The sequence below is a fragment of the Dromiciops gliroides genome, chromosome 2, assembly GCF_019393635.1.
Source record: "Dromiciops gliroides isolate mDroGli1 chromosome 2, mDroGli1.pri, whole genome shotgun sequence".
Lineage (NCBI taxonomy): Eukaryota > Metazoa > Chordata > Mammalia > Microbiotheria > Microbiotheriidae > Dromiciops > Dromiciops gliroides.
In genome coordinates, this window is record NC_057862.1 from 5184846 (window position 1) to 5208014 (window position 23169).

A 23169-nucleotide genomic window follows, 5' to 3' on the forward strand; every position below is an offset into this window, starting at 1 on the left:
CCATTATGTTCATACTTGCATCAGGTCAGAACCAGGAACAGTAGGGAGAAAGCAGCCAAGAAACCATTTCAGACTTGCTGTCCAAACGACGAGAGCTGTTCCGGGGTGGCAGCGGCTGCCTTTCCCTTCCTTGTAGTTCTTTGAGTAGATGCTGGATAGCTCTTTGGTGGAGATGTTATAGTGAGGCTTCTCTTCACATATAAGTTGGACTAGATGGCCAGAGATCCCTGTTCCAACCCCCAGATTCTATGGTATTGTGATTGGCATTGATAAGGCATTGTGTCTTAGAGTTAGTAGGGATCAGATTTGTTGATCAGGTGAATGAGCAGGTCAGATGTGTCCTTTAGGAAGGTCTCCTTGGTATTTGTGTGGAAGATGATTGGAGGGGAGAGATGCTTATGGTAGGGAGTTCCAATGGGATACTTCTACCATAGTCCAAGAAAGAGAAGATGCTTAAATTAGGGCAGTGGATGTGACAGCAGTGAAAAGGGGACCATTATTAGAGATGTGGAGATAGAATTGATGAGGTTGAGTCACTGACTGGATTTGTGAGGTGAGCAAGAATGAGGAGTTGAGGATGAAACTAAGATGGCAAAATTGACTGATAGAAAGGAGAATTGGTGCCTTTAACAAAAACTGTAAAGTGTGGAAAACCAATAGGTTTTATTTATTTATTTATTTTTTAAAATTCTGAGTTCCAAATTCTCTCCCTCCTTCCAGTCTCTCCCCTATCCATTGAGAAGGCAAGCAATATGATACCATTATACATATGAAGTCATGTAAAACATATTTACATATTGGCTATATTGCAAAAAACACAAGAAAAATAAAGAAAATTTTAAAATATGCTTCAATTTGTACTCTGAGTTCATCAGTTCTTCTCTAGAGATGATTAGCATTTTTCATCATCAGTCTTTTGGAGTTGTCTTGGATCATTGTATTGATCAGAGAAGCTAAGTCTTTCATAGTTGATCATCATTACAATATTGGTGTTATTATGTACAATGTTCTCCTGGGTCTGCTCACTTCATATCAATTCATATAAGTCTTCCTAGATTTTTCTGAAACCATCTCCCTGATCATTTCTTATAGCACAATAGTATTTCATTACAATCATATAATACGGGGCAGCTAGGTGGTGCAGTGAATAGAGCACCGGCCCTGGAGTCAGGAGGACATAAGTTCAAATCTGGCCTCAGTCACTTGACACTTACTAGCTATGTGACCACGGGCAAGTCACTTAATCCCAATTGCCTCGCCAAAAAAAAAAACAAAAACAAAAACAAACAAGCAATCATATAACACAACTTATTCAACCATTCTGTAATTGCTGGACAGCCCATCAATTTCTAATTATTTGCCACTACAGAAAGCTGCTATAAATAGTTTTGTACATATGGGTCCTTTTCCTTTTTTTCTTTGATCTGTTCGGGATATAGACCTACTAATGGTATTTCTAGATCAAAGGTTATACACAGTTTTTTAGCCTTTTGGCCATAATTTCAGATTGTTTTCCAGAATTCTTGGACCAGTTCACAACTCCACCAACAATGCATTTGTTGTTGAGTCATTTCAGTTGTATCAGACTCTCCATGATTCTATTTGGGATTTTCTTGGCAAAGGTACTAGAATGGTTTGCCATTTCTTTCTCCAGCTCATTTTTACACATGAGGAACTGAGGTAAACAAAGTTACATGGCCTTCCCAGGGTTATACAGCTAGTAAGTGTATGAGGCCAGATTTGAAACCAAGGTCCTTCTGACTTCAGGGCTGGCACTCTATGCACTGTGCCATCTAGCTGCCTTAGTGTATTAGTGTCCCTATTTTTCTATATCCTCTCCAACATTTGTCATTTTCCTTTTTTGTCATTTTATCCAATCTGATAGTTGTAAGGGTGTACCTCAGAGTTGTTTAAATTTTTGTTTCTCTAGTTATTAGTGATTTAGAGCATTTTTTCATATGACTAGTGATAATTTTGATTTCTTCTTCTGAAAACTGATTGTTCATATCCTTTGATCATTTATCAATTAAGGAATATCACTTTTATAAATATGGGTCAGTTCCTATATATTTGAAAAATGAAACCTTTAGTATAGAAATTTGCTGTAAAAATTTCTTTCCCAGTTTTCTACTTTCTAATTTTGACTACATTGGTTTTGTTTGTACAAAACCTTTTTAGTTTTGTATAATCAAAATTATCCATTTTACTTCCTGTGATCTATTCTCTTTGTTTGGTTATGAATTTTCTTTATTCATAGATCTGACAAGTAATTTTTTTCATTCTCCTCTACTTTGTTTATGAAATCACTCTTTATGTCTAAATCATGTACCCATTTTGACCTTATCTTGGTATACGGTGAGAGATATTTCCCTATATCTAGTTTCTTCCAGACTGCTTTCCAGTTTTTCCAGCAGTTTTTGTTGAATAGTGAGTTATTTTCCCAAAATCAAACACTAGAATACTATGGTCATTTACCTCTGTATATTATGTGCTTATCTATTCCACTCTTACACTCCTCTGTTTCTTAGCCAGTACCAGACTGTTTTGATGGTTGTATAATCTAGTTTGAGATCTGGTACTGCTAAGCTACCTTCCTTCACATTTTTTTTTCATTGACTCACTTGATATCCTCGACTTTTTGTTCTTCCAGATGAATTTTATTATTATTTTACCTAGCTCCAGAAAATAATTCTTTGGTAGTTTCATTGGAATGGCACTGAATAACTAAATTAATTTATGTAGAATTGCAATTTTATCATATTGGCTCAGCCTACTCATTAGCAATTAATATTTCTCCAACTGTTTATTTGTATATCTTTATTTGTATGAAAAATGTTTTGTAATTGTATTTGTAGAGGTCCAGGGAGCAATGGGGATTTTAGGGGGGAAATAAATTCTGTTTTGGCCTTATTAAGTTTGAGATGGCTACGGTTCAAAATGTCCAGAAGGCAATTGATGATGTAGGACTGGAGCTCAAGAGAGAGAAAAGGGCTGGATAAATAGGAATCATAGATGTAGAGTTAGATTATAATTAAACTCATGAAACTTATTGGGATTACCAAAACAAAACAAAGTAGAGAGTAAAGAAGAGAGCTCTTGGAACAAAGTTTTGAGATGTGCCTGCAGTTATGGGTAGTTTATGGATGATGGCCTACCAGAGAGACTAAGAAGTGGTCAGATAACTGGTTAAGAGGATAAGAATGGAACTAAGAGAAAGCAGTACTGTGAAAATTTGGAGAGGAGAGAGAATCCATGAAGAAGGGTGGTCAACAGTGCCAAGATCTTTCTAGGGTACCATATTGAATTTGATCTCTTCTAGACTATCTACTGTGCCCATGGTCTCCACTCACTCATGAAATTTATTAGTCCCATATCTCAACTTCTCAGTGCCAACCTTTCTGTGCCTTCTATGGTGACAATCAAATAGTTTTATAAACAATGATGTGATAATATTCTCAAGAGAAAAGTTAAACACTGGCAAGTCCCTCTCTTTCTTCCTGGATAATGTATACATTTTAGATATTCAGCAGATAGTGTAACAAGCCCAAATAGTGGTTATAATTTGGGGAATAGGAATATCATAACTGACCAGTCGAGGAGATAATTTTTGGCAGAAAGTGATTTTTGGCTCCTTTAAATTACACTGGACACTCACCTATCTTTTCTCTACTCAATAGCCAAGAATAAATTTAAAACCAATGAGATGAGAATTGTAGTTGGCTGACTGTCAGACTTGGAAAAGATACCTCGATCCATCAATCAACAGGCATTTATTTAGTGGGTAGGACTTGTACCAGTACCTAGGGACTAGAAAACAAAGGAAATGATGAAATCAGGCTTCAGTTTATCCTTATCTAAGCCCCCTCTTTATCTATGCAAATCTTTTGCCCCACCCTTAGTTATAGTCCTTTTGTAGAGTGGTTTTCTGGGAAAATTTCAGGTGGGATCCCAAGGCCTTGATTTTTTAAAATTCATTTTCAAGCAAACTTTCCTGATCCAGTCCCATCACCCATTTCCAGTCTCCTATTTACTATTCCTTCCTTTGACTAGGGTGAATCTATTTAGAAGAAATGGAATAGGAAGAAATGTAAAGTCTTACACTTGGATTCTAAAATCACTGTAATAAATAAAAGATAGGGAGGTCAAGAAGTTGTATATCTGGAAAAATGGAAAGCTCTGGAGACACTGTCATGAGGGAAACATAGTGAGGGTCCTTAGGGATTCCTCTGTAAAGAATTACACTCTGGCACACAGTCCAGTTAGGATTAAAATGGTCTTTTCTTTCTTTGGTGCTAGAGAAAGAGACCAAGAGGGAAGTCAAAGACTTAGCCTCAAGGGGAGGACATGGCTTAGAGACATTCTCCTCCCAGAACAGAAGGAAGGTCAAAGCTTTCATAGAGGAGAGATGGGGAGACCACCTGGCTATGGAAAGTTCTTTTTGGGGGTGGGGAAATATTCCTGACAGTCAGGGGGATTTTTCTTTTGGAATGGTAGTCCTGACCTCTGGAGTTCTCTCTGTCTCCCAGCTGAGGCAGTAGCCATGCCTAACGGACTTTCCTGCTATAGAATTTTATCTTCCCTTGTGTCCTTCCGGATATCTAGTTGGTAGAGCTAAACTGTAACAGCCCCTTAAATCCTCGATATGTCTGTCCTGTTATCTGGTCAGCTTTGGTTTTGCTTCTCAAAGGAGAAACTTCTGAGTTACCCTAATGTCCAAATTTAGCCCCATGTCACCACTAATAAACTTTCTCCTCAATGTGAGTCACCCCCATGGTATATATGGTAGTTAATGAAAGTTTGGACTGTGTTCTGAAAAGTGTAGATGTTCAGGATGAGGGACTCTATTGGCCCCCCATGCTCTACCTGGGCATCTCTGGAGCACACCTGGAGTATGGTGATTGCTTCTGGTGCTACATTGAAGAAGCTAATAGGCTGGAAGCTCTCAAAAGAAGCTCCATGCCATCTGAAGACTGGCTGAAGGAGCCCATAAGAGTTCCCTTTCAACACTTGAAGGATTCTCCTGGGAAGGTGGCATGGAATGTCTTCTGCTTGATCCCAGAAGGCAGAACCAAGAGCAAGACATGAGTGAGGTTGGACAGACACTACCAATGGGAAGGAAAATGTCGACACAGAGGCCCAGGCAGAAGAGAGCCTGCCACCTGAGGTACTCCAAGGCTGGGATGTGACAGGGGGCATTGCTGGCTGGGGCAGGAGTAGGACACCCCCGCACTGAGGTGCTTTTCTGCTCTGACATTCTGCGGTGCTGGAGGGGTGGGGGCACCAGGAAGTTGTGCCCCATTGGACCAAGCCTGTGAATCTTGAAACTGAGGGATGTGAGGGGAAGTAGCCATGGCAGCCTGTAGGCCCTAGTGAAAAGTCCAAACTCTCCCTTGTTAGAATATTTTAGCAATACTTCTTCCCATGTGTGATACAGCCTGGCAGAGTGCTTGGCTGGGAGTCAAGAAGAGCTGGGTTCAAATCCTGCCCTGACACTGAGTGTGACCTCATTTCAGAGTGGGTCTCTGAGGCCTCTTTTGGCTCCAAACTATGGATTGAGCAACCATTCAACAAACTTATTGAGCACCTACTTACCCTGTACCAGGCCCTGTGCTAAGCAGCAGGGAATACAGAGATCCCATGATTCTCCCAGGTTATAGAGAAGCCACGCACTCCCTTGGTGCAGGATATTCATCCCTAAGCTGATGAAATCATAGCTCTTCTGTCATTTTTAATTTGTTTCCTTCCAGGTGGGACAATAAGGTCAGAAGGAAGTTCTAATCCTTCTATCTCATTTCTGAGTCTCTTTTCATGCCACAACCATGCACTTGTGAAATTATCAACAAGCATTTATTAAGTGCCTACTACATACCAGGCACTGTGTGAGGTTCTAGAGGTAGGACAAAGGCAAAACCAAACAAGACAAAGCACAAAAGCCATCGCCTGTTTCTGAGGAGTCACCATGCCAGGAGGGAGACCACAAGTGGAACAGTCAAATAAACACAAAGGAGGCCAGCCCTGCACTAAGCCCTGGGACAGGAATACGGAAGTGGGACGTTTCCTGCCCTTACGGAGCTTCCACTCTTCTCAGAGAATACAGTGGGTGCCTAGAGAAGTACACAGAGGGTAGATATTGGGGGGAAGGTGAGTGGGTCAGGAAATGCCTGATGACAGAGCTGGGAACACCAAGAGGACATGGGAACAGCCCTTTGCACAATAATCATCTTCCTCTCAGTTTCCTGGCGCCTGCAGGGTAAAATGCAGACTCCTCTGGCTGGCTCCATAATGCTTTGCAGCAGAGTTCTCTCCTGCCTTTTCAGCTCCCTCCCCTTCCCACTCTTCTTCACGAATTCTGTTCCATCCAAATGGCCTGTTGGCCTGATCCTCACCTTGACAGGCATCTCAGACATCTGCTCCTTCAAACAAGCTATGCCCCATGACAGGGATGCACTGCCCACTCCTACCTGCCTCTTAGAAGCCTTGTCTTCCTTCAGCTTTCAGCTTGAATGTCAGCTTCTCTGTAAAGCCTTCCCCTCGGACCCCAGAGAAGACAACCCAGGCCCTGGGTCAACAAGTCCCCACCTGCCAAGGCAGGGACAATAAACCTAAGCAACAGGGAATAGCAGGGTCCTCCCCCTCCCCCTCCCCAAGCCGGGGTTCAGAGCAGCAACACCTGGGGGGTATGATGGCAGCTGCCTCTGCAGGTGTTAGAGCTCACAGCTCCTTAGCTGTCCACACTACCCACACCATAGTATTGGCACCATCGAGTAGTTCCACAGCTGAAAAGAATATGTGGTCTTATCAGTGCAAATGACCATAAAGAAGTGGCCTGACCCCCTGCTAGGTCATGGTACCCTCAAGACCCAGAGACCTTTCCATCTGCCCTGTGGGTGAAACTTCCTCCTGTGTTAACCTTGCCCCATGCCCAGCCCCACCTTGCCCCATTAGAATGTGCACTCCTACAGGCAGATTTCAGAAAAACCTGGAATGCCTTCCATAAACTGATGCTGAGTGAAATGAGCAGAACCAGAAGGACATTCTACACAGTAACAGCAACATTGTGTGGTGATCATCTGGGACAAACTTAACTCTTCTCAGCAGTGCAATGATTCAAGACAATTCCAAAGGACTCATAATGGAAAATGTTCTCCACATCCAGAAAAAAAAAACCGTGGAATCTGAATGAAAACTGAACCATACTGTTTCTACTTTTTGGTTGTTATTTTTTCTTTTTTGAGATTTTCCCCTTGTGTTCTGATTCTTCTTTCACAACATGGCTAATGTGGAAATATGTTTAATATGATTGTACATATATAACCTATATCAGATTGCTTTCTGTCTTGGAGAGGAGGGAGGGAAGGGAGGGAGGGAGAAAAATTTGGAACTGAAAATCTTATCAAAACAAATGTAGAAAACTATCTTGGGGTGACAACGTCGAGGACTACTTCTCCAATCAGTTACGAGCTGAACTGGAGAAACATGGATACAAGATGGAGACCTCATAGCAGTGCCCGGTGCTGGGGGAGATGGAGGAGCGTCCCATAGAACTGTCGGCAACACCTGGAAGACATGGCAGGAGGGAGGGAGGGAGAGGAGCCAGGGCTGGCAGGGACCTGGACCGCACAAGGCTCCTCCTCTGTCTGATACCAGGCTGTATTTTCATTTAAAGTCAATAAGAATAAATGGTTTCAGGGCAGCTAGGTGGTGAAGTGGATAGAGCACCGACCCTGGAATCAGGAGGACCTGAGTTCAAATCCGGATTCAGACACTTAACACTTACTAGCTGTGTGACCTTGGGTAAGTCACTTAACCCCAATTGCCTCACTAAAAAAAAAAAAAAAGAATAAATAGTTTGATCCCACCTCGTGGTCCTTTGTTGGGAAGGTGTTGAGTTGTTATTCCATGGAACTCAACAGAGAAATCTTAACCAGCTTCTCTGGAGCCCGGTGTTTTTTTTAACCTAGGGACCTTTCCCCAATTTAGCCCATGTGGATTTATTTAATAAGCCATATTAAAAATGTTTTCAAATGTTAAAAAAAAAACTATCTTGGGGTAGCTAGGTGGCACAGTGGATAAAGCACCAGCCCTGGATTCAGGAGGACCTGAGTTCAAATCCGACCTCAGACACTTGACACTTACTAGCTATGTGACACTGGGCAAGTCACTTAACCCCCATTGCCCTCCAAAAAAAAAAACAAAGAAGAAAGCTATCTTTATATGTAACTGGAAAATAATAAAATACTATTAAGATTGAAAAATAAAGGAATGTGGGCCCCTAGAGAGTAGAGACTGACTTGGCACAGAGCTTCATAAATGTTGTTTCTATTTTTGTTTTTTGTTTTGTTTTGTTTTTTTGTGAGGCAATTAGGGTTAAGTGACTTGCCCAGGGTCATACAGCTAGTAAGTGTCACATGTCTGAGGCCGGATTTGAACTCAGGTTCTCCTGAATCCATGGCTGGTGCTCTATCCACTGCACCACCTAGCTGCCCCTCATAAATGCTGTTTCAATCATTCACTAATTTATTCATTTATTCAACCATTTGTGCTCTTTGCCTTTGAAAATGTGTATCAACTCTTCTATCTATGCATGTCAGTTTCTGTTGCATATTCTCTTGAATGTGTTTCAAGAAGGCCGACTTTACAATTGACTCTGTATCTCTAACACTTAGCTTTAGTACACAGCAGAAGATAAATCAATGTTTGTAGTCTTTAAGTTCTTTGTTGAATAATAACAAACTTATTGAATAAAGTCTATAGTCCAGCAATAATATAAAATCAAGTCTGAAATCCAACAACCATAAGTACAAAGATCCTGGAGCTGAAGGGGACCTTGGGAACCATCTCATTTTACTGATGAGGGAACTGAATTCCCACAGAGGTAAAGTTATTTGCTAAAGGTCATAGAGCTATGAAGTGCTATTGGTGGGATTTGAAATCAGGCTCTTTCTACTGTATCACATTGAGTCCATATTCAAACTGGTGACACAGCAAAGTAGTCCTATGACAAACACGTTTTTAAAGTGTAGTACTAAGGAAGAAGTCAGCCTGGACTCTAGGAATTGACTCCATCTTAAAGCACCTCAGTAAGAGAGAAGGCCTTTCCAGTGACTGACCACATCCTGAGCCTGTGTGTTCTGTTGGATTAGAGATGACCCCCTTGTTTGATCAAAGCCCAGGAACAGATGGGACGCTAGTCAAACCCTCCCCAGGCCAAGGCTTTAAGGAAATCTTCAAGCTGAGCTCATGACAGGGGAGACCAGCTTAGAAAGCAGAGCTGATACCTCCTTTCAAGCAGGGCAGGGGTGAGGAGGGAATATGTGCTTAGCATATAGTACCTGGCATATAGTAGATATTTAATCAATGCTGGTTGACTTGTGGCCAGCTGCAGAGAGGAAAGAAAACCTGCCACTCCCCTGGATCTTCTGAAGTCACCTCTTAGCATCCTGCCTCTTTCCTTTCTCCTTAGCTTTGGCATGTTGCCCCAACATTCCTCATTCTAAAATGCTTCATAGGAATAGCAAATGAATCAAATTCAACAAGTTCTGACTATATACCAGGCCCTGTGCTTGGCACTAAGAAGCAAAACTGAAATAAAACCTGTCCTCAAGAAGCTTACCTTTCACTACCAAGCAATCACTTTTTTAGGTGCCTGTACTAGCTGTGTGACCCTGGGCAAGTCACTTCACCCTGTTTACCTCAGTTTCCTCATCTCTAAAATGGACTGGAGAAGGAAATGACAAACCCCTCCAGGATCTTTGCCAAGAAAATCCCAAATGGGTTCATGAGAAGAGTTGGACACGACTCAACAATTGTGTGTCAGGCACTGAACTAAGTGCTGGGGATGCCAAAGAGGCAAAAGACAGGGATTCGGTATTTACAGGGACAAATAAAGACAATTTCAAGATGGGAAGAATGCTAGCAAGGATCAAGGAGGGCTTTCTGGCAGTGGCCCCAGATCTGAGTCTTGAAGGAGATACAGTTGTGGACCTGACCACAGAGGTGACAAAAGAATGGTGAGTTTCAGAAAAGCAATAGCACCCCCTTTAAAGAAAAAGGCCCAAGGACAAATGACAAGTTCAGAAGCTAGCATCTTGGTAAGTGACTGCTTTGCAGGCAGAGGGGAATGGAATAACAGGAAGACACAAGCACGATAGGTCTTCTAGCCTGCAGGTAACCCTGGGAGCTTGAGGCATCTGGAGACCATTGGCATGGGAGTCAGTGGAATCCTGTATTCCTTTGATATGAGGCCCAAAAGAGTTGTCGTCAAGTAGATGGCAAGAACAATAACCACAGGTGCCTGAGACACATGATTCTCAGAGGAGGATTAAGTGATGCCCAGTACACCCAGGGGTATAGCTTTGCTCAGAGATGCAAAACCTAATAGAGAGCAGCCACTGCTGACACCATTCAGCTCTGACCACTCTTGGACCGAGGACGGACCCTTTGGGTGTCTCAGACTCCCAGGGTCCTGTCTAGGCTCAGCTACCTTCGTTCTCAGTGTTACCATCTTACTCATGGATGAAATGTTGGGGAATTTCTCAGTCCAGAGATCCCAAGATCCTACAGGAGAGTAATTCCTTCCACCTAGGCCCAAATGACTTGAGGTCAATAAATCAGGAGGCAAGACTAGATACAAAACTTAATTAGCATTAGCTGCTGGGTGGTGACCCAAAGGACAGCAACTCTGAGAAAAGTTTACATTGGGTTTTTCACTGCCTTAGGGCAGCTGTCAAAGAGAGCCACTTTCCCTTTGGCACACAGTTCAAGGACACAAAGGGTTTGGGTATAGAGAATTGAGAATGGGAAGAGAGGAACAAGTAGCCTAGGGTGGGGGCAGACACAGAGGGCCCCACATGGACAGTGGAGAGGGTGGGCAATATGTGGCCTGGGGACTGACACGAGGCACCTCTGTGTGGACAGCCAGAAGACAGACAAGCCACTGGGGGGCTTGACATGCTGGTGGGAGGGCAGAGGGGCAGAGGGGCAAAGGTTTCCTCTCTAGACGCTGCAGATGGTGCTGATGGTCTCTCTGGGCATCTGTTCTTTCACTTGAAGGGTATTTTACTTAGGGTTTGGTTTGGTTTTTGGTGGGGCAGGGGAGCACTGAGTTGTGTGCAAGAGCAGAGAAAGAGCACGAACTCTACAGTAAAGTGAACATAGGTTGTTTTTTGTGGTTTTGTTTTTGAATGAGGATTTCTTTCAAAATCCCATAAATTCCATAAAGTGGAATCTGCTTAGAGAGAACTGTCAGTAATAGGGACGGGATGTCAGGTGATTGGGGAGGGGGACTGGGAGAAGAAATGTCTTAACTTTGGAATAACCTTGATGTTAGCCAAGAGCTGGGCTCTTCTAGGTGGGGAGGTAAGATCTCCCGGTCATCTTATCAGTTTGACCTAGTGGTACCCGTGACCTCTGAGCATGGAGGCCTTCCTTTGGGATAGAACCTGAACAGAATCTGATGCACCGCCACACAGCAGGCTGGATGTCTTTGATTCTTTGAGTAGCCTTTCTAAGGCAGAGGGGGAGGGGCGGGATGCTTTCCTCAAACTCTCAGCTCACAAGTTTTGTCCATTTCCTCTACAGCTCCTAACGCAAGACAGGGGTGACTGCAGTCATGTCAGTTGGGCTGAAACCAGCCATGGATCACTGCACACGCTTAAAAGACCTGCCTGGCCATCACAGTCCAGTCAGAGAATGACAAAATTTACTGAGAATGGATTCCCCACCCAGTCCCTGATTTCCCAGACAAATGAATTGCCTGGGGCTGACCATCTTTGTCTCTTCCAATGATTGATGGACTTATGGACCTTCCCCCAAGCAATTTATCCCCTCTCAATGTTTCCCCACCTTAATCCCTGGACTTCATGTTGTTGTGTAAAGAGTCCACCTACATTAAGTAGTCTCTATTTAGAGTTAGTAGCTCCTATACTTTGGAGCAGTTCTATTGTTTCTTTTGTTAAAGGTTAATTTACATTAAGTAGTTGTAGGTCACTGGAGCAATCTTTTGGTTCCCTTTTTGTTCTGTTACCCCATAAAAAACTAGCTGTGTGACTTTGGTCAAGTCATCTCCTTCCTCTCTCTCTGGGACTCAGTCCCATCTCTGCAGTAGGTGTTAGACTCTTGAGATATGCGTAGGGAAGCAGGAAGAGGAGGCAGAGAAAGCAGATCGGGAGAAAGAGTGGAAGGAGAGGAATGGAAGGGGGTGAAGACCTAGACAGTTCTCACTTTATGTAAATTCAGCGAGCACCTTCCCAGCCACCCGAAGTTCAAGCAGGAAAAGTCGAAAAGACAACTACACTTTTTCTGGGCCCAGAGAGGGCCACTGAATACAAGGCTGGAAAGTTTCAGCCTAGGGAATTGTGCCAATTGGTGGGGGGAGGGAGACGGGGCCTGCAAAGCCCTCCAAGCTTCCTCGTCTTTTATGGCTCAAGACCATCTGTCCAAACTCCCACTTTTTCGAGCGGAGCAAACTGAGCCCCAGGGAGAGGACGCGCCTGGTCCTGGGCTCTTGGTCCTGGGTGACCCAGCCACTGGAAGGACGGCTTGGCTGCTTGGAGGAGAATGCCTGGGCTTCTAGTATGCCCAGCAGCTTGCCGAGCAGCACTGGAGGGACCCAGGCAGCAGGTGCCAGCCCCGTGCCAGGCAGGGCGGGGCCAGATCAGAGGGGCGGGCCACCTCCCGGAGCCGCCAAGGACTTTTGTGCCGGGAGGGGGAAGGGCGGGCAGGGACCGGGACCAAGCTCCGCCCTCCTCCATTCGGCCCGTGGGCGCTGGCCCCGCCTTCGGCACGTGGAGGGCGGGACCTGGGGGCGCGCGCGCTAATGGGCGAGAGGAGCTGGGGGCGGGGCCTGAAGGAATGGACCCGAGGACGAGGAAGGGGCCGGGTGTGGGGCTCAGGCCCTGTTGGCTCTGGGCTCGGGCCGCATGGAGCCGGGCGCGCTGCTTGGCCTGAGGCGGCGGCCTGCCGAGGAGGAGCAGGGCGGCCCCGGGGACGCGGTGAGGCGCGGCGGGGCCTAGGGGTGGGGTGGCCTTGGGACTTGGGGTTCCGGGGGCGCCCTCCCCTTCCTCCTCCTCTTCTCTCCCCCCCCTCCTCCTCCTCCTCCTCCTCTTCTCTCCCTCCTCCCCTTCTGTCCCCCTCCCCCTCCTGGAGTCCTGTTCCCTCTGGGGAGGTGCCCAAGTTTGGCATTTCCCCTCTGGACCACTTTGGCAGCCTGGGGCTGGAGGGATTGAGGGGAGGGGTCCGGGGCTCTCCCTTCCCCTCCTTTCTGTGTGTGGACCCTCCCCAGACTGGGTCCCTGGGGCTGGGCCGACCGTTCCGCAAATGGACCAGCCGTGGGGCGAGGCCAGGAGGAGGCTTCTAGCATTTCCTGTTACTAGTGAAGCGCCTTTGACCCTTACTCCAAATGGGGCTTGTCCGCGCACCCCCACCCCTGGCTCACCAAGCACAAACCCCGTGAGCAGCGACGGCGGTCTGTAGAACGGGGGTCATGCCCCTGGAACAGAGGAAGACCCTGAGGTCTAGAGGCGGGAAATGCTTGGGCACCAAGCAGCTGGGGCGGGGAGGGGGGGGCGGCTCGAACATTTGAAGGGCTTCTCTGACCCCAAGCCCCGCTGTCTTCCCCCAGTACTGTACAGATTTGGGGTCAGCTGCCATTGAAAGGGGGATCAAGGGTGAAAGAACTAGCCGGGCACGAAACTAAAGGGCCCGGGGTGCAGCAAACTCGGGAAGCCGCCGGGAGTTTTATAAAAGTGCTGTAAGTCACTGGGCAGGCCCAAAGGCGCCGCTTGGCTGCCAAGGGATGATACCAAGGCCGGGCAGAGACTTACTCACCGATAGTCAGCCCATATCCCACTGGGTGCCAAGCTCAAACTCCTTTGTCTGGCATTCAAGGCCACAGTCTGGTCCAGCCTCGAGCACTAGGCGCAAACTGTCTGGATGGTTATCTTTGTTTTTGTAGGATCGAGAGAACTAGTTCAGACTGAGTGAAGGTTGGGGATCACAGCCCAACACCACCGATTTCTCTTGCTTCTCTTCCACTCTCTTGATTGTGTTCTCTGTGTTGAATGAGCCACGTCCCAGGGACAGCAGTTAAGGATGGCTTCTAAATACTCTGGGAAATCACAGAATTGGAGAAGCAGGGCTAAATCTGTATGGGTACAAGTGAGAAATGTTACCTAAAAGGTTGGGGCCTCCTGAGGCTGAATCCTGATGGTTGGATCTGGACTTTGGTGAGCATGGCCTTTGGGGAAAGGGAAGGGAGCAAGCATTCAGAAGTGCCCTGTGGCTCCACTCAGCACCCCTTGTCCACTTCTGTCTTGAGGTAGGCTCCTTGAGGTAAGCAGAACCTGGCTTACTTGCCTTAAATGTATTTGGCTTAGCACTATGCCTGTAACACACTAAGTAAATGCATTTTCATTCCTTCACAGTTTGGGGGGGGGCAGCCCCAAAGATACAGTTCCACAGATTCTGCAAGCTCCTGGTAAAGCAAGGTTGGGCAGCATTTAGCTCTGTGCATGGCTCATAAGATGCACTTTATAGATGTTGGTTCACTATTGCCTTGACTTACAGCGGACAGAGACTTGAAATTACTTTTTTCCGACATTGTTAGCTATGTGATGCAGAGGTAGCCTCCCTGAACCCCACCTTGCTCATCTGTAAAATGGGGGTGAAGAGAGGTTCAGAATAGCTCTTGAGTGCTTGTGCAGCCCCAATACATGTATACTGAGCAAAAAAGGAGTACACTCTTGTACTAACACATCATGTACATTAGAAAACATTTGTAAAAATTAGATGAAATGAATATTTGAAATCTTTACATTTTATGTATTTCTGGTTCAAAACTTGCTTTCAGAAAATATTATTCATAATTATATTTCTTAGAGCAATTTGAGATGTCTTTTTTTTTTTGAGGCAATTGGGGTTAAGTAACTTGCCCAGGGTCACACAGCTGGTAAGTGTCAAGTGTCTGAGGCCAGATTTGAACTTGGGTCCTCCTGAATCCAGGGCCAGTGCTCTATCCACTGTGCTACCTAGCTGCCCCTCTTAGAGCAATTTGACCAAATATGCTTCATTAGGGAAAAAAAAATCCCAGGGTTTGTCCTGAGGGATAGGGAGGAATTGTAAGCAATAATTATTTGTTAGTAATTATTCAGTGAATTTGATCAATGTAGCTAAGTTTTGGATACATTTCTTTTTTTTTAAAGATGCTGTTTCATTGAAAGATACACAGTGGCAATGCAACATGCAGTAGGAGGGCACAGAGGCCTTGGCCAGGAGTTCTGCTGCTTTATGGGTAGATCCAAGGCCAAAGCAAGAAAACAGAATCGTCTCTGAATGAAAAACATGAATTGTCTTTCACCTTGGCAGAAAGTTGTCCATGTAAATGTGCTTATGTTTCACTATTCCGGTACCTCTTCCTATGAGAGTGAGAAGCCCAAGCAGGTGTGTTTGGCAGGACTGAGGGCAGGGAGTCATCATGCACAAGGCTGGAAGGTTAGGAAGGGTCGTGGTTGTGAAGAGCTTGGAAGGCCAGGAGTTTCTATGGAGCTTGGGGGTGATACTAGGAGCCACTGGAATGGATTCATTGGGGGTGGGGATGACCTGCCCTTGGGGAATACAGCTGTGATGGCTGGGGGAAGAATCAACTAGAGTGGAGAGAGACTTGAGATGGGAAGCCCAATTGGGAGGTTATCCCAGTGGTTTAAACACGAGGTGGTGAGAACCTGAACTAGACTGGTGGGTGTAATATGAGTGGAAGGAAGGGGATGTCCGGGAGAGACATCGTGGAGACAGAAAGGACAAGATGTGGCATCACTTAGTTCTGTGGGATGAGGGAAATCAGGGATGATGCCAAGTGGAGTGACCTAGACCAGCCATGAAACATCTCTAGGGGGAGTCTGTATTGGGGCACAGAAACCCTTGCAAATACACACGTGAATCCTGCAAGAGGAAAAAGAAGCCATTTGTTTTTTGTTTTTTGGTTTTTTTGGTAGATTAAATTTTTTCTTTTGGCGAGGCAATTGGGGTTAAGCGACTTGCCCAGGGTCACACAGCTAGTGTCAAGTGTCTGAGGCCAGATTTGAACTTAGGTCCTCCTGACTCCAGGGCCAGTGCTCTTTCCACTGTGCCACCTAGCTGCCCCTTGCCAGCTGCATTTTGCCAAGGTTTACTGCCATGTGAATTATCAGGTGCTATAGTAAGGTTTTTCTTTTTTTAAATGTTCTTTAAGAACAAATGGCTTAGGGGCAGCTAGGTGGTGCAGTGGATAGATAGAGCACTGGCCCTGGAGTCAGGAGGACCTGAGTTCAAATGTGGCCTCAGACACTTGATACTTGCTGGCTGTGTGACCCTGGGCAAGTCACTTAACCCTCATTGCCCCCACTTTAAAAAAAATGCAGCTGGCAAGTTCTACCTTTTCCCAAATTATAACCCTTGGATAATGCTCTGTATATAAACTTAATAAATGCAGCTAACTTTTTTTTTCTGGAATGTTCAAATTCTAAATTCTTATAACTTTGACCTGAGATCATATTTATTTGAAAATGAAAATACAATTAGAAATACTTTTTAATTAATTATATTGGGGGGGTGTAGGTCATTTAACATTTTGTAATTAAAAATAACTTAAGAATTTTCAAATGCAGATTTTATCATAACAAAATTGTACCCCAAATCACCAAATTGTAACTTAATAAAAAATACATTTTGAAAACAATTTGGAGAAAATACAACTGCACACAGTCAGACAAGATGACATGGTCAGACTGTCAAAGGACAGAAAGAAATGCTCATTTGGAGTCAGGGAGACTGAGTTTCCCTGTGCAGTTTATGAGCTGATATTCAGAATTGTACATGCATTGAATGTGAAATGGGTATATTGCTAAGAATTACATTTCAATAAAATTATAATCTATAATATGGTTAATCAGAGTCTACATCAGCCAATAACTGACACATTTTGTAAATCCTAATTTTTAAAAAAATGTCACTAATATCAGAGGATGTCTAAAACAATGAATAAATGATACCACTAAGAAAGACTAAAATGTGCAACTTCGGCAGTGTCTGCTAAGACCAAGAGGGGCTATGCTATCCCCACTGGTGTCTTCTGCCCATATATGGGTCTTAATAGTATTGAATGATGTTAATGATGTTGCCATCGGCTTCCCGGCCTTTATTGTTGTGAAATAGCAACAAAGTATCCATTTTGTTACATGCTTCTTAAACCAGATCAAGAGTCCTGTTGCAAGAAAGTATCAAACATTATATTGCTCTTAAAAAGCCAGGATTGTATTCTGAGTGAACAAAACATTCAGCATTAAATGAGCAGGTTCCGGGCGGCTAGGTGGCGCAGTGGATAAAGCACCAGCCCTGGATTCAGGAGTATCTGAGTTCAAATCCGGCCTCAGACACTTGACACTTACTAGCTGTGTGACCCTGGGCAAGTCACTTAACCCCCCACTGCCCCGCAAAAAAAAAAAAATGAGCAGGTTCCTGCCCTCCTGTGACTTGTTATCTAACAGGGTTTCTACATTGGTGTCCTTGGAGGATCAATCAAGTAGTATATTAATGTCCTTACCAAGTGCCAGGCACTGGACTAACTGCAGAGCGATATAAAGAAAAGTGGGACTAGTACTTGTTCTCAAGCTCAAGGTGCTAAGCTAATTATTCTATTCTTTAAAAAAATATATTCTAGTGTGTGTCCTACTATTATGTTATACTGTTTTACATTTTCTAATGAGACCGTCAACACAGCAGATACATACAGAGTAGATGGAGGGTCCAAGGAGACCCTGATTAGTATGAATAATGGGATCTCCGAAGTGGTCTCACTGAATTTTGCACTGCATAGTTTTATTGGGCTGGAACCTATGACCTCGTTTTGCATAACTATAACTTGGATTACATGGGACTACTTTAGGGGATTGATCATTCACAATAAATAGGACCTAGCTCTAACTTTAGAAGGGAAGGCAGGGGAGGCACTAGCAGCTCTTGCAGAAGGTGGTACTTCAGTTGAAACTTGGATCAAATGAATCAAAGATTCATCTCTGAGGAGGGAGGGCACTCTAATATGGGGCACTGCCAATGCAAAAGTGTGGAGATGGGAGATAGAATGTCAAGTGTGAAGAACAGGAAGTAGGGCAGTATGGCTGACCATTGAGTTCATAGAGGGGAATAATGTGTAAGAAGACTGGAAAGGTAGGAAGGGACCAGGTAGTGAAACAGAAGAGTTTGTATTTAACCTTGGAGTGTTAGGCATCTCAGGAGTTTATGGAGCGAGAAAGAGAGAGGATGTGTGTGTGTGTGTATGTTATGGTCAGGCTCTCACCAAAAGAAAATCACTTAGGGATCAGATTGGGGAGAGGGAGGAAGCTGCTACAGTCGGTAGTCCAGGTGAGAGGTGCTGAGGGCCTTGGGAGTGAAAGGGACAGGTCTGAAAGATTTGTAAGTATAGAAATGACTGGTCTAAGTAGATTGAGAGCTGGGAGGTGGTCTGATATGACCCCCTCAATTCACAGCTGAGGACACTGAGGCACCATGAAGCCACGTGCTCGTGGGATGGTGTGTGGCTGAGGTGAGACGAGCTCAAGCCAGAGCTCTCTTTCCCTTATGCTCTGCCTGGTTTTCCAAGATTTGAGGAAAATGTTTGACAGTGTTTTTCTTGCCAATCTCATAGAAAGGCTTGTAAGCCGTTCACATCATAGGACGTGTAGAATTTCAGAGCTGGTTGAATGGCTGGGCCAGTAAGGGTCAGTGTCAGTGTCAGTGTGGAAAGTCCCTAGTGGTGTGCCCCAGCTATCTGCACTTGGTCCCTGGCTTTTATCAGTGGTTTGGCCAGAGAAGGAGATGGGCCAGGGACAAGGACTGAGGGTAGCACTGCACAGGTGAGGCAGCATGAGGCATGGGCAGGTTTGCACGGGCAGCTTCATGCTGGTCCAGTGCTGCAGGACGGTTATGCTTGGAGGGGGGGAAGGGGCAAGGAATGTGAAGTCAGGTCGAAAAGATCAGCGAATGGTCCCTAGGCCTAAGTCGGGTCAACAAGCATTTATTAACCAGCTGCAGAAAGCCAAAAAGCAGCCCCTGCCTCGAATGGGGGAGACAACCTGCACATGACCATATACAGGCAAGGTACAGACAATCCCATTGGGAAGGCTCCAGCACGGAGCGGGACCTGGGAATGCCACTCAGAGGAGATGAGATAGTGTTGGTGTTGTTGGTCTTGGGGATATCATGACTTGCACTGAATTGGATTTAAGTGAGGGAGGGCTGTGTAAGGTCACCAGCCTCACTCTCTCCTCCAGAGCCATCTGGGTCCAGTGGCAAGACAGACATCAGGACAGCTGGAGATGGCACTGTGTGTTTGAGGCAACTGGGGTTAAGTGACTTGTCCAGGGTCACACAGCTAGTAAGTGTCTGAAGTAAGATGTCTAAGTGCCTACTATGTGCCAGACACTATACTAAGCCCTAGGGAAACAAATAGGATAAAGAGACTGGGTCCCTGCCCTCTGGGAGCTTATAATCTAATACCCAAAGGAGGCTAGAAACCTGGGGGATGGTGAACAATTGGGGTAACTGGCCTGAGTACATCTTGCTCCTTAAAGTTGAAACCAGCAGGGCTGAAGCTGCAAAGTGAAGTAAGTACTGTTGTCATCCCTTTTGCCCAGTTAAGGGATCTGAGGCAAACAGGTTACATCACTTGCCCAAGGTCACACAACTTACTAGTAAGCACCTGAGGCAGGATTTGAATTGCGGTCTTCCAGATTCTATGCCCTGTGCTCTCTCTACTGTGTCACCAGCTATCTCCTGTGTGAGGTCAGTTACTGGATCACAGAATACACATAGTGGGGTGGAAGGTGTAAAAAGACTAGAGGTAGGAGCAGGCTAGGCTGTCATGGGCTTTTGGTGCCAAACAGAGCATTTGGGATTTGCTGCAGGAGGCAGGAGGGAGCCCCCAGAGCTTATGCGGGGGAGGGACACGGTCACACTGTGCTGCAGGATAATCACTTTGCTGGCTGAGTGGAGGATGTCTGGAGTGGGCAGAGGCTAGAGGCAGGCAGACCTGCCCCCAGGCTCTCGTGGATCACAGGGGTGAGATGATGGGGTGGTGGTGCCACATACTGGGCTGATAGCTTTGGAAAGCCAGTGGGAGCAGTTGGAAGGCTTTGGGTGGGGGGTGCGATCATGAGATCTGATAACATTGTGAAAGACTGCTTGCTACTGCTACACAGTGTGAGAATCACCTCCATTTTACAGATGAAGAAACTGAGATTCTAAGAGGTGACTACTAACCCCATTCAGGTACACGATCCTCTTTCCTCGGTCTTGGATGCCTTGGCAGAAGTGACTCCATCTCTCCTGGTCCCTCAGGAGCCATGCACACTCGGGGTCTCAGCCAAGTCCACTGGGAATCTTTTTTTAGCATTTTAATGAGTCTGTCACTCCATGGACTTCAGCCCCTCCATCCAGCCACTCCTTCTCAGCTTGGCCAGCATTGGCATCACTTCCCACAGATCTTCCCCAGGAGTTTTTCCCTAGATGCAGGGTCTTTCCTCTAGACCCCTGTGCATTATTGTATTGCTCTTTTTGGCCATAGGGCTCATCAGGAAGCTCTGCATAGTTCTGAGGCTGGCTGTCTCCAGTGCAATGCTCCTTGCCTACAGAGAAGCTGGAAGACCTCACCAGCTCTTGGAATCTCTCTTCCACATGTACTCTGCATGGGACCTCCTCTAACAGTGGGGATCACCCTTAGCAAATGTAGTAGGTCCCTAGTTTCATGCCTCACTTGACATTTCTACTCAAAGAGGGATGGAGCAAAATGGGGGGCTGTGTGTCAATTTTTAGTTTCAAAGGTTTAGTTTTAAAGAAATCTGGGGTCATTGATAACCTAGTGCAACTTAGAAATACCATCTAGTATATTGTAGCCAAATGTCAGTTGGGAAGTCCTAGACCACTTACCATCCATTTATCCAACATTGTTCCTGGGGATGTCTGCCCTTATAGCATCATCTTACCCAAGGCTGTGTTTTCTTGGGACCATGTGATGTAAGCAAGCTATGCCTGTGGTGACCTATGATAAGAACTTGCATTTCTTTTTTTTTAAAGTCATCTCATTTTTCCCATTTTTCATTTTGAACCAGCACTTCTGTTGTGAGGGCTGCTCATCCACCGACAGACCTCAAAGCTGCCAGTGACTCGGGGGCTTACCTACCCCTAGCATGTGAAGACTTCCCTTAGTGGGATGGGCAGATGAGAACAGTTTGTTCCAGCGCCCGTGAAGGTGTCTGAAGCAGGCACTGTGGAGTGCTTAGAGTTTGCGCAGACATCGAAGATGCATCCAGACCATCACTAATGTCTTAACTTTTGTCTTGCTACTGGATTTGGTGATTCTGGAAGAGAGTGAGGCTGACAACTTTGTGCAGCATTCCTCACAGATGTAATTCACAGGCAAATCAAGACATCAACTTGTGTCATGAGTCCTCTTTGTAAACAAAAGACAAACGAGGATTGTACAGGAAGCTGTGGGTCTCTTATGTACAGCTTTTTTCTTTGTAAGGATATAGTAAGCTTAACCTACAGCTTTTAATGATTCTTTGGTGGAGAGGGTCCAGGATCAGAACCCAAGGGAATAGCCATGTGCTTCCAGCCCAGGGCCCTGTGCTGCCATCCTGGGGACTGACTGTTCCTGCAAGTCCTGAAGAGCAGGAGAGAAAGTCATCCCCACCAGTCCTTGGCTTCAAAGGTTCAGAGTCCAATGGTTCAACCTTAAAAGCCAATAGCATTTTATCATGGAAATGACATGAAGGAAGAAGTGTCACCATCTGCCCCCTAAGGACTAGGGGACTTTTCCATTGGACTTGCAGCTGAAACTTTCCCTGTGCACCCCCTCTTCACCCCCCCCCCCATTAGAATGGGAGTTATCTGAGAGCAGATCCTGTCTGGCTTTTCGATGGGATCCTCAGCCCTTACACCCAGTGACTACTTGATAATTGCTTTGTTCACTCATTCCTGCTGGACTTCTTTTGGGCCCTTCTTCAGTTCTCTTCCCTGAAGTTCTAAAAAAGATGCTTTAGGAAATCAATGTTCTTTTCCTTTTTTTTTTTTTTTGCTTTTGCTTCCCTTTCCCGATTCCCCTTCACATTTCCACTCATGCATTTTCTACTGGAAAAAAGAAAAAAGAAAGCTCATGAAACAGACAAAGCCAAGAAAACACCTTCCCACATCATTGTGCCTGAAAATGTGTTTTGTTCTGCATCTTGAGTCTGTTACTTCCACAAAGAGGTGGGAATCCTATTTCACCCTAAGTCTTCTGGAATTGGCATTGGTCAGAGTCCTCAAGCTTTTCAACATTGTTGCTATTGCATGAATGGTTCTGCTCACTGCACTTTTCAGTGTCATGTAAGTCTTCCCAGATTTCTTAAAAACTTTCTTTTGTCATTTCTCACAATTTGTCTAGCCATTCTTCAATAGATGGACACCCTCCCCCTTCGTTTTGAATTCTTTACTACCACCAAAAGGGCTCCCCTAAATGTTTCTGTACATAAGGGTCCATTTCCTCTTTCGCCAACCTCACTGGGGTATAGGTTTAGGAGTTGTATAGCCGTGTTCAAAGATGTGCACAGTTTAGCAAATCTGAAGGCACAGTTCCAAACTACCTTCCAGAAGGTGCAGACCAAGCTCACAGTCCATCTGTCCGTCTCCCCCTGCCCTGGCCAAGTGCAGCTGTGTGCCGACTTTTTCCCACATCTCTCCAACAGTTGTCATTTTCCTATTTTGTTATCTTTGTCAGAGTTGCTTCCCTGTGCATTTCTCTAATTATTAGTGACTCCGAACTTTGTTTTGCACATTGTTGATAGTGCAGCTTTATTCTTTTGAAACTGGCTGTTGACGTTCTTTAACCATGTATCTGTTGGAGGACAGCTCTCAAATAACTCCCCTTTCTCTAGCTCCCTGAAGTTTACCCAGCAACCTGTTTTTTCATGACAACCTTTGAAAGGTAGTGCAAAGCTTAACACCCGCACTTTAAAGCTGTGGAAAATCACTTGGCCTGCATCCCACACTGTCAGAGGCCAGACTCTAATGATCTTTCAGACTGCTTCCATTTGAGATCATGCTGAAAGCTGGAATCCTGACCTGAGGGAAGTAAATATTCCAATTTTCATCACTTCTTCC

At 45.3% G+C, this 23169-nt stretch overlaps 1 protein-coding gene across 6 annotated transcripts in view; it reads left to right on the forward strand.

The window, feature by feature from the left end:
* Nucleotides 1-12844: 12844 nt before the first annotated feature.
* Nucleotides 12845-23169, forward strand: part of C2H10orf143 (chromosome 2 C10orf143 homolog) — a 54972-nt gene continuing 44647 nt past the window's right edge. For all 6 annotated transcript variants that reach the window (XR_006355048.1, XR_006355049.1, XR_006355047.1 and 3 more), the window contains exon 1: nucleotides 12845-12992. Coding sequence is in view for 3 of the 6 variants with exons in the window: in XM_043989435.1 (XP_043845370.1) it covers nucleotides 12921-12992 (72 nt within the window). In the remaining 3 variants the exon portion in view is untranslated. The remainder of the gene's footprint in view (nucleotides 12993-23169) is intronic.